Here is a 17,978-nt window from a genome sequence, read left to right on the forward strand (position 1 = left end):
TCAAAGACACAAGCTCCTCCCCCAATGCCCCGCCCCCATCCGTGCAGTGTTTCCATCTGAGGGTTTGAATTGCAGAACATTATGCGCTGTTAATATTTTGTTGAATAAGAGCACAATATTCTGAGATATCTGTTGATTTGTGTAATCTGAATGAATTCACTGACTTATTAATATCACGTGTTCTGTAAACACTCTGATGATGAACACATAACGCCATCTGTCAATTCTGTCTTTAATAACGACACATTGTCTCTTTCATCAGACGTCTGCAATGATGGATACATGTAAACTGCAGTCATGTGTATCTCACTTTATTTACATTCTTTATTGATCAATGTTTCAAAAGAGATTTCGGTCTGCTTTTGGGATTATCATGGAGTCATCAACGCTGGTAATACACCATGAAGTTTTATTTCACTGGTCAGTGCTGCCAAATCATTTTAAATCATTCTGCATCACACACACACACCTATTCAGTCTTTAACTTTAGTACATTTGTTAAAAATAAAACAACCCTGAACGTTAACAAATGTCTTTTGTGTGGAAATGAACAAATAATCCATCTTCAAAATAGGTTTATATGAATAAAAGGTCACATTGCAGTCGCTGGTCATTTATAAGAGTTGGCTTTGTGTTTGGGCAGAAAACTGAAGGTTTTGGGCACCGGTCCCAACAGCATTTCACTGCAGATGACAAACAAGAACATGTTCATGTATTAAAGTAAAATGGATGTTAGTAAATACATTAAATAGCAATACAAAAATGTTAAATTATTATGATTATGTTGATTTGACAAAGCCAACGTGCTCTTATTATACAAACGTTTCTCTGGATTTACTGTTTATATGTGTGAGTTTGAGTAAAATGAAAATTTTAGGTTTATTCTGTAAAGTACTGACAACATTTCTCCCAAATTACCAATAAAAATATTGTCATTTAGATCATTTATTTGCAGAAATTGACGACTGGTCAAAATAACACAAAAGATGGCGTGTTTTCAGACCTCCAAAAAGGCAATAAAACAAGTATATATACATTTTAAACAACACAATATTCATGTTTTAACATAAATCAATATTTGGTAGAATAATCCTGATTTACAATCACAGCTTTCATGTGTCTTGGCATGCCCTCTGCCAGTCTTTCACATTGCTGTTGGGTGACTTTATGCCACTCCTGATGCAAAAATTCAAGCATCTCGGCTTTGTTTGATGGCTTGTGGTCATCCATCTTCCTCTTGATCACATTCCAGAGGTGTTCAATGGGGTTCAGGTCTGAGATTGGGCTGGCCATGACCGGTCTTGATCCAGTAGTCCTCCATCCACACCTTGATTGACCTGGCTGTGGCATGCAGCATTGCCCTGCTGGAGAATCCAATCCTCAAGAGTTGGGGAACATTGTCTTTTTCCAGCAGTTTTCTCCCAGGATATCCTTGTATATGGCTTGATTCATGCATCCTTCACAAAGACGAATCTGCCCGATTCCAGCCTTGCTGTAGCACCCCCAGATCATCACCGACCCTCCACCTGGTCGTCTAATGGTTAAACAGAGACCTGAAGAGGCCTTTAAGCCACATTGTCTCGCACCCACTGTGAAATATGGCGGATCGGTGATGATCTGGGGGTGCTACAGAGAGGCTGGAATCGGGCAGATTCGTCTTTGTGAAGGACGCATGAATCAAGCCACATACAAGGTTATCCTGGAAGAAAACTTGCTTCCTTGTGCTCTGGCAATGTTCCCCAACAATGGTTTCTCCAGCACGACATTGCTCCATGCCACACAGTGCCAGGTCAATCAAGGTGTGGATGGAGGACTACCAGATCAAGACCCGGTCATGGCCAGCCCAATCTCCAGACCTGGACCCCATTGAACACCTCTGGAATGTGATCAAGAGGAAGATGGATGACCACAAGCCATCAAACAAAGTAGAGATGCTTGAATTTTTGCATCAGGAGTGGCATTAAGTCGCCCAACAGCAATGTGAAAGACTGGCAGAGGGCATGCCAAGACACATTAAAGCTGCGATTGAAACAATAAGGTCTGTAAAATCATCAAACTTCAAACCTTTAAAACTTTCAGGCCAGGCTTTGTCATGCCACCATCAAAGTATGTCTTGACAAACTTCACGCTTATAGTTTATTAATTAAACTTTTATGAAATGATAACCCACCAATCAAATTTAGTCAAAGAATAATTTGCTTAAATAAATGACAAATGTTGTTTCTATTCTATTACTTATAATTTTCACCTTTAAACTTAAAGAAACTCAAATGATTTGTGATCTGTGTATCACCTGATTTTAATCCAGTCAGCCCACATGTTGACTGGCCATCAGAGACTCCAAGTAATCTCGACCCATGTAGAACGGCGGGCTCGTTGATCTTCTGCGTGCTCTCTCCAACAAACCCACCGGAATATACCTGAATGCGCATTTACACAAACGACAGACCTTAAAAACAAAGTCCCATTCATCACTGTTGAGTTTTTGATTTTAGAGGTCTTTAAATGGACATCTGAACTCGGCCCGTGAACAAGTCTGTAGCGACCCATCTAGTACTGACACGTTATGATCAAACTCCACATCTCTCACTCTGTGTGAATCTGAAGCAAGCATGTAAAAACTATAGTACTGCAAAAGAACGGTGCATCACTAACCTGCACAGGAAGGAGAGCCACTCCAACATGAAGTTGCGTGTCTTTTCCACACCCTGTGTGTCGGAGCCCCAGTGCTCGAGGCCGTTGTTGGTGAAGTCTCGGAGGATGTCCAAACGCTCGCCGGAGGAGATGTCCCAGTGTCTGCTCTCCTTAATCTCAGTAAAGAGCCATGGCTTGATCAGAGCACCTCTGCATGACAGGAAGTACATCATATCAGAACTCACCAGAACTGACACAGATGATTTAACCAGAGCAGCTCCATCAGACTGACCTGGCCAGCATGATTCCTGATACTCCCGTCTCTCTGGCCTTCATGGCGTCTTCATAAGACAGAATGTCCCCATTACCTGCAGATCACACAATCAAATTTACACCTGAGGTTTGTGCAGTTATATCATTTCATATTGAACTCAAAATATCTAGAGTATAAATATTTAATTTCCAATGGTCATTTATTCCCCATTTACCACTGTTAAAAATGTATAAAGACCCATAGAGGACAGGGAGGGAATTTGTTTGTGGTGAGGGAATGAAAACTATTATGAGTGAATGCCAAAGTTGTTGCAAGAAATCGCAAATTCTTCTTGAATAATTCTTGCGAGGGAATGCAAACTATAGTAAGGGAATGGCAATGTTAATGCAAGAAATCGCAAACTATTGAAATTAATGCGAAACTATTGTGAGGGAATGCAAAGCTATTGGGAAGTGAACGCAAACGTTATTGCAGGAAACCGCTAATTATTGTTAAGGTTTGAACGCAAAACTATAGCGAGGAACCCAAAACTTGAGGGAACTCTAGCGAGGGAACCCAAAACTTGTTGAGGGAAACTATTGCGAGGAAACCCAAAACTTGTTGAGGGAAACTCTAGCGAGGGAACCCAAAACTTGTTGAGGGAAACTATAGCGAGGAAACCCAAAACTTGTTGAGGGAAACTCTAGCGAGGGAACCCAAAACTTGTTGAGGGAAACTATAGCGAGGAAACCCAAAACTTGTTGAGGGAACTCTAGCGAGGGAACCCAAAACTTGTTGAGGGAAACTATTAGCTAGAGGAACCCAAAACTTGTTGAGGGAACTCTAGCGAGGGAACCCAAAACTTGTTGAGGGAACTCTAGCGAGGGAACCCAAAACTTGTTGAGGGAACTATAGTGAGGGAACCCAAAACTTGTTGAGGGAACTCTAGCGAGGGAACCCAAAACTTGTTGAGGGAAACTCTAGCGAGGAAACCCAAAACTTGTTGAGGGAAACTATTGCGCGGGAACCCAAAACTTGTTGAGGGAACTATAGCGAGGGAACCCAAAACTTGTTGAGGGAACTCTAGCGAGGGAACCCAAAACTTGTTGAGGGAACTATAGTGAGGGAACCCAAAACTTGTTGAGGGAACTATAGTGCGGGAACCCAAAACTTGTTGAGGGAAACTCTAGCGAGGGAACCCAAAACTTGTTGAGGGAACTATAGTGAGGGAACCCAAAACATGTTGCGAGAGAATGAAAACGATTGCGATGGAACCCAAAATGTATTGTGCGGAAACATGAAACTATTGCAACGTATAACTAATTCAGAAAATAAATTCCCTAACTGTCCTCTAAGAGGCTCTGTAAAAACACCATCAATTATATAATTTCATAAAAATCTAAATTGTCATTTTTATTTGATTTGCTTTACTGATGAATTTACTGAATATTAATAAACGCCCCCTAAGATCACATCAGCCAACCAGAATCAAAAATTCAACAATGCTATAGTATAAATTAGCATCATTATCTGTATTCAGCTACACCATGAACGTTTGGGATGTTCGAACTCTTCATATCGGTGTATTTACCGAACAGCGGTACTGGAGTGGCGAGTTTTGAGCAGGTGTTGATGTAGTCCCAGTCGGCCAGCTTTGTGTAGCGCTGTTCACGCGATCTGCCGTGCAGCTGTGGAGAACATACTCAATGATTAACGGTCACATCTCAATCATTCGCCAAAAAAATATCAACATCTGTTTCCATGGCAACAGTTCCATCATACCGTAATGAGGGACACGCCCCATTTCTTCAGTTCTGGAATCAGTTTGTGAGCGATATTAGAGTTCTGCTGAACTCCTGTACGGATCTTAACGGTTAAAGGAATGTCCAGCACCTGCAGAAGTGTATCACACATGACAACAATGATTGGAGAGACTTGAAGTGACAGTTTAGTGATTAATGATTCGATGAACGACTTGAGCGGAGATGTTTGGAGTTCCAGCAACATTAGAAACTGTTGTATCACATTTATGATGGATTTGAGACACTTACTGAATTCATTCCTCTCACTATCTGCTCAAATTTGTTGGTTCGTGTCATCAGGCCACATCCACCACCCTGACGAGACAAAAGTCAATCACTATAGATATTTCTAAAGTGTTCATCTTGCATTGTATTATCCCTGCTGTGAGTTTGGTCTCAATAATACGTCATTTACCTTCTTGTAAACAAGATCAATGGGGCATCCGGAATTTATATCAACAAAATCAACATCAATGTTTTGATTGAGCAGCTCGGCACACCTGGTCATAGTGTCGGGAAAACAACCTTCCAACTGCAACACACCACCACAACATGTAAACACTAAATACTGAACTAAATAAAGCAACATGGGATCCATGGGCGGTTCACACTGAACACATCTTTGTGCCCGTCTGCACTATGTAAACATGCGCTACATGGACGCGTGTCAACGCAAGTTGTTGTTATTGGTTTACCTGAACGCCGAACAGATCTTCACTCTCGTGTCTCTTGAGAAGCGCCCACTCTGACGACTGACCCTGCAGGAGATTCGTGCACATGGCCATTTCGCCACACGTGATATCTGCGCCAAACCGCTTACACACGCGCCGGAACGGAAGATTACCACACTGACAGAAAACACAGCACGAAATAAGCAGCGAGTAGCTTTTTTACACGTGATTTGATCTATGGATAACATTCATACTGTAGTAAATGTGAGCTTACCGTGGTAAGAGGAGCCAGATAGAGTTTGTCTCTGAAATCCACCTGAGTTTGGAGAAAACAAATAAAAAGCAGCTTTGCAAACTGCACATACTATAAACATCAGGTGCCAGTCTGAGCCAAACATACCTGCTTCTTTTCACATGGTCGCAGTTTGATGATGTCAGCATCGGTTATCGGCCCCATAGTCTTCACAGGAGGAACTGCACAGTTCTGCATTTAAGATTGTTTACACTTTCAGATCAGACAACTCCAAACAACCATCAGTCTTTGTTTTAAGCTGACCTATGAGTTTGTATTGGGTTACTCCATTTCTGACCTCTTGCGACCCAGCATACACATGCGTGGACGTTGTATTTTGGCTATGCTATAGGCTGTGTATAATTTAAATTCATTTAAACGGACTGATCTCAGTTCAGGAGACTCTATGCTGTCAGTAAATGGTTAAGTCACGTGACCAAACAACATGATGCCGATCACAGCGGAGTTTGTCTTTGGGAGAAACGTCAACAAAACGACACCTGATCAGAAAACCGATTACGCTTTTACATTGAAACCTGTTTGAGTCAAAAGACTAGTCTCTAATGACATTTAAAAAAAATGTGAGCAAATTATTGTGAAACGCCACGCTGATAAACACGATGTACACTAATGTGTACCTTAGCGCATCTTTTCCTAAGAAATCCTATATTCACTGTACATTATCACATTGAGAATAAATGTGCTCATCCAAAAGCTGATAAATGTGTCTTTCAGAGGCTTTATATGGAGTTAGGACGAAAACAAGATGCATTTCAAACTGTTCTGAGACCAGTGCAGACAGACAGCACACTCGAGGTTAAGTCATGCACTAAATAGGGAGCAAGGGAGCATCCTATAGCTCTCCTATAACTGTTCTGAGACCAGTGCAGACAGACAGCACACTGGAGGTTAAGTCATGCACTAAATAGGGAGCAAGGGAGCATCCTATAGCTCTCCTATAACTGTTCTGAGACCAGTGCAGACAGACAGCACACTGGAGGTTAAGTCATGCACTAAATAGGGAGCAAGGGAGCATCCTATAGCTCTCCTATAACTGTTCTGAGACCAGTGCAGACAGACAGCACACTGGAGATCAAGGCTCCACGTGTAAAATTGTAACATTTTACACACCAAATTTGAGTCACATGGTACCGTATATGAGGCTAATTTTTCTTGTCCAACAAAATAAAAGTCTGATGTACAAATAATGTTGAAATGTACAATGTCATAGTCTCTATTTTAAGGTGTCCAAAATGATATAGTGAATTTTGATTTCATGTTGATTTTCAAGTACCTGTGTTTCTTGACCAGTAGAAGGATCTCCAGAGCAGCTCTGAGTTTCTTCTGCTTTCACATCTCGACACTCATCTCTGCTCTTGTTGTCCGGTTTCTTTCCTTTGTTGATGGTCTTCAGGTACGCATCTGTGCCCTTAAAACATACCTGTTTCTTCCGCAGGCGTTTCTGCAGCTCTTTATCCAGGTGGTTTCTGACCATCACTCTGTCAGTGAAGCTTTTATGAAGATCTTCATTGACTAGATTCTTGAACTCTGGACTCACATGAGCTTTAGCAAACCGGCACGTCACTCCGTAATGACACTTGCCAAAGGTGTTGTACAGGTAACACTGTTCACCCAGGTCTTGGGCTTTAGTGGACATGTACTCCGCCACGTCGTGGATGAAGCGACATTTATCACCGTAAACGCATTTGGTTTCTCGCTCCTGGAAGAGACACATGGCTGGGTAATACTGACTACAGAAAGTCATTTCAATGGCCCTTAGTTTGTGAAAACAAGCAAAAATAGCTTATTTTATTATGAGTTTATGTAAATACCTGACTGATGGATGGGCACAGTCTTCTGTCCTCATAACTGTTAGGTTTCATGTGCGGCCTGGATTTATTCTGTCCTCTCATTCTCTTCTTCTCTTTTCTGTCTCCATCTTGCAGATCATCAGTGTCCAGCTTCATCCTCTTCTGCTCCGGTTCTCCTGACGGCTCCTCTGTGTCTCTGTCCACCTCACCACCCTTCTGACGCTGCCAGCCCGACTCCAGAAACTCATGGAACTTCTCTTTAGTGGTGAGGAACCTATTAAAGTGCAGAATGAGACATTAACACCTGTGATGTATATCACCAGATCAACACGATCAGAATAAAACCGATAAACGTACTGTTCTTTAATAGATGCACATCCTTTCTCAGCCTCCACAGCAGAATCCATAATGACGGTGGAACGCACAAACCTGTGACACATTCACAAACGTCTTGTTAAAATGTCTCTTTTGAAATAAAAGATTAAAGTTCTGTGACATACTGTCACTTTAAGAACTCTACAATCCAACCAGAACATTTATTGATCCTCAATACTACAAAACTACACTTGAAAGCTTAATGATGTCATCACCACAGTTCATTAGCATATGACCGCCCACATATCAACACCTATTTAATATCCAGCATTATGACCCGTCCTGATGAATAAGTGTGAAATCCACCTCTATGCAGATGTGCATAAAATCAATTATTTAATGTACATTATCTGAAACAGCGTGTTTAATTGTAAGAGTCAGATTATATTCTCTTCTCTGAGATTTTGTGTTTTAAGAGCATGGCAGTCGATAACTACTATATTTTTAAAGTACGCGCGTGTGTGTGTGTGTTATTAAATATTAATCATACAGCAGCTGTGTGTCCAGCGAAGATTAATAACTGATCATGTATCTTGATCATCACTCACCTACTGCTGAAGTTTCTCTCTGCACATGCAAACTGCAGCCGCGCAACACTTCAATGAGTCCGGCCAGAAGCAACAGCAACTGCGCAACAGTTCCGCTTCAGGTTTGTGACATTGGAGGCATCTAGCGGTTAGTGATGGAACTGCAGGTGGACAAGTGTGTCTTTTAAAATACCTTTTCCTGTCGCAGTATATGCAGAGGACTAAGCAAATCAATTAAAGGTTATTTTTCTCAAAAACTGTAAACACGTCTTTAAAGCGCTATACAGTTATTTTGATGTTTCTTTTGAGGGACCCAACCCACCCGACGCGACACTGACTCAACCAATGGCGTGAGTTGGGGGCGGGACTATCTGTTTGTTGACAAATGGAAGACGACATATTCGGAAGGCTGTTTGAAAACTTTTATTTTTATAATTCCATTCGGTGGCACAGAAATTTACACAATTCTTCTTTAATAATAAAAAAAAGTAAATTCTTAGCATTATTATTATTTTGTTTATATATTACATAAGTAATATTACATTATTTAATTAAATAATTTTGTACTGTTATAAAAAGTATATATTTTAATTGCAAATTATTTTTGAAAAATAAAACAACTTAATATAAAATATTTAAAGTATACAAATATAATATAAATATATATAAGTTAAATATACAAAATATTACACTTTGTTCTAATATACCATTTTTTTTTTACATCACTGAAAGTTTTGAAAACATTCCTGAAGATATACTGTATATATAATAAAATTGCGTCATTGCGACATTACTCAGAAACCGGTTTTATGAAAATTGCAAATTTATTTACCCTAATGTGTGTATACATACAGTACATATATTATTTATTTATAATATTGTTTTATTTACTTGCATTTTTCTCAGAAAACATAAAATAGTAAATATAAATGAATAGTCTTAAGAGAATATGGTCATATAGTCCCCACAAAATGACTTAAAAAAATACAGTGATTTTTAATGGTCTTGAGCACACAGCATACAGAGTTAATCTTTATAGATTATATTCATTTATTTATTCTCCCAAATTTGTACCGCCCAATTCCCAATGCGCTCCAAGTCCTCGTGGTGGTGTAGTGACTCGCCTCAACCCGGGTGTCGGAGGACGAATCTCAGTTGTGTCTGAGACCGTCAATCCGCGCATTTTATCACGTGACCTGTTGAGGGCGTTACCATGGAGACGAAGTGTGTGTGTGGAAACTTCACACTCTTGTCCGCGGCATCCACGCACAACTCACCACACGCCCCACCGAGAGCGAGAACCACATTATAGTGACCACGAGTAGGTTACCCCATGTGACTCTACCCTCCCTAGCAACCGGGCCAATTTGGTTGCTAAGGAGACCTAACTGGAGTCACTCAGCACACCATGGATTCAAACTCACGACTCCAGGTGTGATAGTCAGCATCAATACTCGCTGAGATACTCAGGCCCCCTGCATTATATTTATTTGACTTATCTATGTGTCCAATTTATTTTTCATATGAAACAATAACAGTTCAGGTCAATACATCATTTTTATGTTTAAACGTAGAAAAAATACATTCAAAATATTTGATTTAACAATATTCTGTTTTGTTTTCAAGGGCCAACTTCAGTAAACAGCGAGCAGAACAGTCTGTGTTTGTTTTCTTGCAGACAAAACAAACATTTCTAATCATTGAAAGTGCATCTAAACAACAGCCAGAGGAGACGGGATCAGCGTTACTCCTCCGGAGAGCCCAGTCTCTCTAATTTAGCATGAAAGCGTTTTTTACTGGAATCTAAAACAGCAATGCCGTTCTTCTGAAAGTCATAACCCAGACTGTTGAGATCATGCAGTCGCTGTTTGATGATGACGAGACTGAAATCAAGAACCTTCGGCTTCTGTATGATCTGCAGTACGTGAACGCCAGCATCAATGAGAGAGTGCAGTTTCTCGTTCAGCAGCTCGGAGGAGATGAACAGCACCAGGGAATAATTCAAGATCATCTTTTTGAAATGTGCTTCGCTGCAGCCCAAGGACCGAATCTTCCACTGCAGGTTCTTAAAATTCCTCTTCAGACTCTCGTGCGAGAGATCCAGAATCTGAGCGCCGTGGCTCTGCAGTAAAACAAGCGCCTCCGTGTTACTCAAACTCAACGAGCTCAACAGGAAGTCGACGTTCGCCTTGACTACGGTTGGTGCTGCGGATGAGGATGTACAGGTTCCTGGAGATGATGGTTCTGGCGAAGTGTTCTTGGTCTTTTCCACCCAAACTCATGCAAATGCCCTGCAGGAGTTCCACCATGTTCCTGTTGAGCTCGACGCTGTTGGAGAACGTCCGTGGTGCTGTTGTGAGCAGCCGGTGCAGATCTTTAGGAGTCATTCCCAAAGATCTCAAGAAAGTGATATTCTTCTCCAGGTTCTCGTTGTCACTAGAACGAAAGAACGACTCGGGCGAGCGCGACAAAATTCCGACGACCTCGCTGTCGCTCTTGAAGATGTTCCTCCACAGCTGCCAGCGTTCCTCCAGGTGCTGACAGGACCGGGTGATTGATCGCGGGAATCGCGAGATGATGCTGGCGATGGTCTCCTGGTCGGCACCTTTGCTCTTCAGGAAGTGGGCGAGACCTTGTTCGTTGGTGAGGAGTTTACGGAGAACGCCGGGCTGGCGTCGGCGGGCCATGGTCAGGTCCACGCCCATGCTGGAGAGATTCTCCAGAAGAGATCCATTCTCTGGGTGAACTGGAGGAGGTTCAGATTTCATCAGTCTGGAGCTGCAGAACCAAGAGTTTGTGTTGATATTCTGACAATGAGGGCGGGACATCACCGGCTGAAGTCCACATCTCCTCACGGGCCACAGCAAAGACAAAATCTGCCTCTGTGCCATGATTCACCACCTCATGAGATCTGTTTGATCACAGAAGAACAGAGCAGACGTTAGTATTTTGAACAATTTGAAGCTTCAAAAAGCACATAAAGGCAGCATAAAAGTAATCCAGTTGTTTAATCCATGTCTTCAGAAGGGATATGATAGTTGTGGGTGAGATACATATCAATATTTAAGTCATTTGTCATAAATTCTCCTCCTGCCCAATATGTGGCAATATTAACAAAGAATGCGAATCGCCAAAAACAAAAGAAGAATGTGAAAGTAAAAGTGGAGATTTACAGTAAAAGAAATGACTTAAATATTGATCTGTTTCTCACCCACATCTATCACATCACTTCTGAAGACAAGGATTAAACCACTGGAGTCTTAAGGATTACTTTTATGCTGCCTTTATGTGCTTTTTGGAGCTTCAAAGTTCTGGTCACCATTCACTTGCATCGTATGGACCAACAGAGCTGAAATATTCTTCTAAAAATCTTCATTTGTGTTCTCCAGAAGAAAGAAAGTCACACATCTAATGACATGAGGGTGAGTAAATGATGAGACAATTTTGTATTTTTTTTTTTTTTGTGAATTGTTCCTTTAACTTGAAACCGGAATATTCCTTTAAAATGTTAGGAATAATAATCTTCTGCAAAAACCTGCCTTTTACTTTTCATTTATAAATAAAACAAAACCTTGACATTTCTTACCTGCGTTGTAACAACTTTCTTCACTTGAACGCGCTTATAAAAATAATTAGAGCATCGTTATTTATTATGACCTAGCATCACAAACATGTGCACTTCAGTCCTGCTTCTTCTTGCGGTTTTGCCTTTGTTTGCCCTTGAGTGTATCACAGCGCCGCCTGCTGTCTGGGAGTTACAACAACAATGAGTGCAGTACAACGGGACTGCCGCATGCTGGCGCTGCACAACAACTTTACAACCATACTGATGCATTTAGCCCTGTTAAAAGCACAATGGCCTTGATTAAATATGTGATATGGTAATATACAGTGAAGACTGTAAAATAAAAACATATTCTGGTTAATATACTGTTTTAAACTGAGAGAAAAATAGATATATAGAAATGTCTGATTAATTTTCTAGTGTTGTAGGTTCTCATTAAAATGATAGAACACACTGAGGACACACATGCTCTTCACAAGGATATTGTGCAATGATATTTTAATACAATGAGCTCTTTCTCTCTGCTCACAGGGTTTCATGCTCAGGATGCCAGATGTCTGAAACACTTGAGACGGGCCGCTGAGCGCAGGGCCTTCAACTCAAGCATCACTCTCCGTATGTGCCTTGATGAGCCCCTGTCTCATGCATATTTTATACAGGCTCAGATCTGTTTCATTATTTAAATGAGCTGCCGTGTGAGTGATACCATGTAACACTTTTCATTTTAGACACAGCTTTCATGTTTTCATCACACTTATTTCATTCAGGATGCATTAGGCCTCATTCCCAGAAGATAGACACATTAGAAATGAGATCTCTATACTGCATCTCTCTCTATAAGTGTTATATTTGTCCTATCATGCCGTGCAGGGAGCATCGAGCACTCAGACAAGCATGTAACATCACTCAGAAGCTGTAATCTCTCAGATGAATGTTTCATCTGTCTCTATAAAACATTCAGCAACACTCGCCCATGATCAATATCTCACAGATTCATGATGTCCATGCTGCCACTGACAAGCAGAAACTATAGAAATGATACAGTGCCGACAAAACATGGACGTATTTAACAACCACTTCACTAGCAGTGCCACTTATTCTATTATATTCTACTCTTGTCATTGTTATCTATATGGCACTTTACACAATACATACATTTAAAGCCATTTCTGTTTCATTCTATTCTGTTCTAGTCAGTTCAATTTTATTTTATAGCACTTTTCACAATACACGTTCATAGTAACAAATTCTATTCTATTCTATTGTCGTCAAGTTTTTTTTTATTTGTATAGCGCTTTTCATTATATATATATATATATTCAAAGCAGCAAATTCTATTCTATTCTATTCAAGTGATTTTTATAATTTTAAAGCACTTTTCACAATACATATTCAATGTATCAAATTCTATTATATTCTATTCAAGTAATTTTTATAATTTTAAAGCACTTTTCACAATACATATTCAATGTATCAAATTCTATTATATTCTATTCAAGTAATTTTTATAATTTTAAAGCACTTTTCACAATGCATATTCAAAGTAACAAATTCTATTCTATTCTATTCTATTCAAGTGATTTTTATAATTTTAAAGCACTTTTCACAATACATATTCAATGTATCAAATTCTATTCTATTCTATTCAAGTAATTTTTATAATTTTAAAGCACTTTTCACAATACATATTCAATGTATCAAATTCTATTATATTCTATTCAAGTAATTTTTATAATTTTAAAGCACTTTTCACAATGCATATTCAAAGTAACAAATTCTATTCTATTCTATTCTATTCAAGTGATTTTTATAATTTTAAAGCACTTTTCACAATACATATTCAATGTATCAAATTCTATTCTATTCTATTCAAGTGATTTTTATAATTTTAAAGCACTTTTCACAATACATATTCATAATAACAAATTCTATTCTATTCTATTGTAGTCAAGTTTTTTTATTTGTATAGCGCTTTTCATTATATATATATATATATATATTCAAAGCAGCAAATTCTATTATATTCTATTCAAGTAATTTTTATAATTTTAAAGCACTTTTCACAATACATATTCATAGTAACAAATTCTATTCTATTCTATTGTAGTCAAGTTTTTTTATTTGTATAGCGCTTTTCATTATATATATATATATATATATATATATTCAAAGCAGCAAATTCTATTATATTCTATTCAAGTAATTTTTATTATTTTAAAGCACTTTTCACAATACATATTCAAAGTAACAAATTCTATTCTATTCTATTCAAGTGATTTTTATAATTTTAAAGCACTTTTCACAATACATATTCATAGTAACAAATTCTATTCTATTCTATTGTAGTCAAGTTTTTTTATTTGTATAGCGCTTTTCATTATATATATATATTCAAAGCAGCAAATTCTATTATATTCTATTCAAGTAATTATTATTATTTTAAAGCACTTTTCACAATACATATTCAAAGTAACAAATTCTATTCTATTCTATTTAAGTGATTTTTATAATTTTAAAGCACTTTTCACAATACATATTCAAAGTAACAAATTCTATTCTATTCTATTTAAGTGATTTTTATAATTTTAAAGCACTTTTCACAATACATATTCATAGTAACAAATTCTATTCTATTCTATTGTAGTCAAGTTTTTTTATTTGCATAGCGCTTTTCATTATATATATATATTCAAAGCAGCAAATTCTATTATATTCTATTCAAGTAATTTTTATTATTTTAAAGCACTTTTCACAATGTATATTGAAAATAACAAGTTCGATTCTATTCTATTCTTTTCTATTTAGTTTGTTAAAATGAGTAAGTTGTTTTGAAGGCCTGTTCTCTCAGCAGGTGTTAGTTGATTGTACACCTGATACTGTCGTGCTCTCACATGAATAATGCACCAGATGAACTCTATGGGCTCCTGGAGCTCTGGACAACTGAACATCAGAGTTCACAAGTGAGACCTGAAGCTCATGCTGGCACACGAGACTGAAGGATGTCCAAGAGAAGATGGGTGGAATTCAAGATCTGCCAAACCATCAGCTGCTCGGCTCCCGTCAGCCGCAGGAATAGACCATCATCAGCCGCTGCAGCAGGTATAAACACACACTTCACTTCTATTATCACATGAACAGAAAGTGCTTTGGGATGTTGGGCAGATGCATACAAACATATCAAAGTGCCAATTTTAGTTTTGAAATGACTTTCATTCTCATTCTGAATCCACTCCACAGTTTTCTCAGAACTTCACTTTTCTGATAGTAAAATCTCACGAATATTATTTGATCGTTATATTTGTGGTTTTGTCATTTAAAAACTTATTTTAGTAAAACATTTTGCTTGTGTGCTTGTGCTATCTTTCTTTCGAATAAATGCAGCTTGCTTTGATATTTAATTAGGTAATGCAATGAGATTCAGACATTTTAAAGCTGTAAACAGAGTTTAACCCTTGTGCATCAATTTAAAAAAGTTACTCAGAGGTCCTTAGAGGACAAAAATGGTCACGTCAAAAAACTGCAATAATAATGTTATATATTAATATTATTTTCCACTTTCAATTAGTAATTATTTTTAACCATCTTCAGTTCTGATCATAACTACCAAATATTCATTTATTTTCAGGATCTTAACCCTTTAAATGCCAGTTTGTTTATATAATTCCACTGTTGGTCACACACACACACACACACACACACACACACACACACACACACACACACACACACACACACACACACACACACACACACACACACACTTGTATCTGCATCATGTCTTCAGTTGTCCTGCAGGTCTCTATAATACAGTAAACAGAGAATAGGGGGAAAAGCTTGTAGTTGCTCCACAGGATAAACAAGAGAATAATGGCGCCATCTGGTGGAAAATTTTAAATTTTTTAATTTTGTAACCAGGGCTCCGGAATGAAAGTATAATGTCATGGAATTCATGGTTTTATACTTTAATGACACTGGGATCAAATATTGCCGTTTTAATGGGTTTCAATGGGGACATTTTTGTCCTGAAGGTCCTGAGTGTAACTATTGTGTGTACACAGTGTGTTATAGATGTATTATAGGAACTGAGGTTGAAATATAAAAAATATCCCAAAAATACACACCTTTGGCAAAATGCATGCCGTTGGCATTAACACAGCCAAAATGATCGAAAAAAAAAAAAGAAAAAGACAAAAATCGTCCCGAAGGTCGCACAAGGGTTAATACAGAACATCAAGATACAATACAACAAATGGTAGAATGACAGACAGAACTACACATGTCAGCAGGCGTGCACGAGCGCTGTGACGTCACCGCGCCATGCGTCTAGTATGTTTACGTGGAAACATGGTGGCGACTATGACAGCAAAACCCGAATAAAACACACCGAGACTCCTGCAGATTTACCGGCCGAACCGAACCGGACACTTATGTCAGCGGTCCGCGTTTAGTGTTCGGCGCTTGTCTGTGAGTCCGGCGCTCTTTTGACGCGCGTGTGTTCGTGTGTCAGCCGCAGGAACCGCAGAGATGATGGAAGAAGAGGAGCGACAGAGGAAACTAGAGGCCGGTAAAGCCAAGGTGAGATTTACTTTAAAAATAAAACTCTCTGCAGTCATTTACCTCATTGTTATCTGATATTTACCTAACTTTACTTCATTTACCTCATAATATAACTGTTATCTGATATTTACCTCACTTTTACTTCATTTACCTCACTGCTGTCATTTATCTCATACCTCACTTTTACTTCATTTACCTCATAATAACCATTATCTGATATTTACCTCACATTTACTTCATTTACCTCATAATATAACTGTTATATGATATTTACCTCACTTTTACTTCATTTACCTCATAATATAACCGTTATCTGATATTAACCGTTATCTGATATTTACCTATTGCACTTAAATCTGTTTTGTATACTATTATGATGATAGTGAAACTTTGTAATATGGCACTTTTTGTACCACTGTCTCCCTAAGATGATTCGCTGATGTTCTTCCTCTTTTGTAAGTCGCTTTGGATAAAAGCGTCTGCCAAATGAATAAATGTAAATGTAAATGTAAATGTTACCTCACATTTACTTCATTTACCTCATAATATAACTGTTATCTGATATTTACCTCACTTTTACTTCATTTACCTCATAATATAACCGTTATCTGATATTTACCTCACTTTTACTTCATTTACCTCATAATATAACCATTATCTAATATATACCTCACTTTTACTTCATTTACCTCACTGCTGTCATTTACCTCAGAATATAAATGTTATCTGATATTTACCTCACTTTTACTTCATTTACATCACTGCTGTCATTTACCTCATAATATAACTGTTATCTGATATATACCTCACTTTTACTTCATTTACATCACTGCTGTCATTTACCTCATAATATAACCGTTATCTGATATTTACCTCACTTTTACTTCATTTACCTCACTGCTGTCATTTACCTCATAATATAACCGTTATCTGATATTTACCTCACTTTTACTTCATTTACATCACTGCTGTCATTTACCTCATAATATAACCGTTATCTGATATTTACCTCACTTTTACTTCATTTACCTCACTGCTGTCATTTACCTCATAATATAACCGTTATCTGATATTTACCTCACTTTTACTTCATTTACCTCACTGCTGTCATTTACCTCATAATATAACTGTTATCTGATATTTACCTCACTTTTACTTCATTTACCTCACTGCTGTCATTTACCTCATAATATAACCGTTATCTGATATTTACCTCACTTTTTACTTCATTTACCTCATAATATAACTGTTATCTGATATTTACCTCACTTTTACTTCATTTACCTCACTGCTGTCATTTACCTCATAATATAACTGTTATCTGATATTTACCTCACTTTTACTTCATTTACCTCACTGCTGTCATTTACCTCATAATATAACCGTTATCTGATATTTACCTCACTTTTACTTCATTTACCTCACTGCTGTCATTTACCTCATAATATAACTGTTATCTGATATTTACCTCACTTTTACTTCATTTACCTC

At 38.1% G+C, this 17,978-nt stretch overlaps 3 protein-coding genes across 3 annotated transcripts in view; 1 reads left to right on the forward strand and 2 right to left on the reverse strand.

The window, feature by feature from the left end:
- Positions 1–220: 220 nt before the first annotated feature.
- On the reverse strand, positions 221–8,450 carry dus3l (dihydrouridine synthase 3-like (S. cerevisiae)). Its single transcript, XM_052093468.1, is given in 16 exon segments — positions 221–683; positions 2,294–2,313; positions 2,315–2,420; positions 2,656–2,844; positions 2,927–3,002; positions 4,479–4,575; positions 4,670–4,780; positions 4,939–5,004; positions 5,105–5,221; positions 5,385–5,537; positions 5,635–5,676; positions 5,761–5,844; positions 6,947–7,372; positions 7,485–7,737; positions 7,821–7,892; positions 8,387–8,450. Coding segments are annotated over 15 exon segments (1,863 nt in total). The 5' UTR covers positions 7,871–7,892; positions 8,387–8,450; the 3' UTR covers positions 221–610.
- Positions 8,451–9,181: 731 nt separating this feature from the next.
- On the reverse strand, positions 9,182–12,064 carry LOC127620292 (transcription termination factor 1, mitochondrial). The gene is given in 3 exon segments (XM_052093481.1): positions 9,182–10,559; positions 10,561–11,276; positions 11,952–12,064. Coding segments are annotated over 2 exon segments (1,146 nt in total). The 5' UTR covers positions 11,257–11,276; positions 11,952–12,064; the 3' UTR covers positions 9,182–10,109.
- Positions 12,065–16,285: 4,221 nt separating this feature from the next.
- akap9 (A kinase (PRKA) anchor protein 9) overlaps positions 16,286–17,978 on the forward strand; it is a 135,828-nt gene continuing 134,135 nt past the window's right edge. Inside the window, exon 1 of the mRNA XM_052093451.1 lies at positions 16,286–16,505. Coding sequence (XP_051949411.1) covers positions 16,455–16,505 — 51 coding nt within the window. The 5' untranslated portion in view covers positions 16,286–16,454. The remainder of the gene's footprint in view (positions 16,506–17,978) is intronic.

Source organism: Xyrauchen texanus, chromosome 26 (genome assembly GCF_025860055.1).
Source record: "Xyrauchen texanus isolate HMW12.3.18 chromosome 26, RBS_HiC_50CHRs, whole genome shotgun sequence".
In the NCBI taxonomy this organism is placed as follows: Eukaryota; Metazoa; Chordata; class Actinopteri; order Cypriniformes; family Catostomidae; genus Xyrauchen; species Xyrauchen texanus.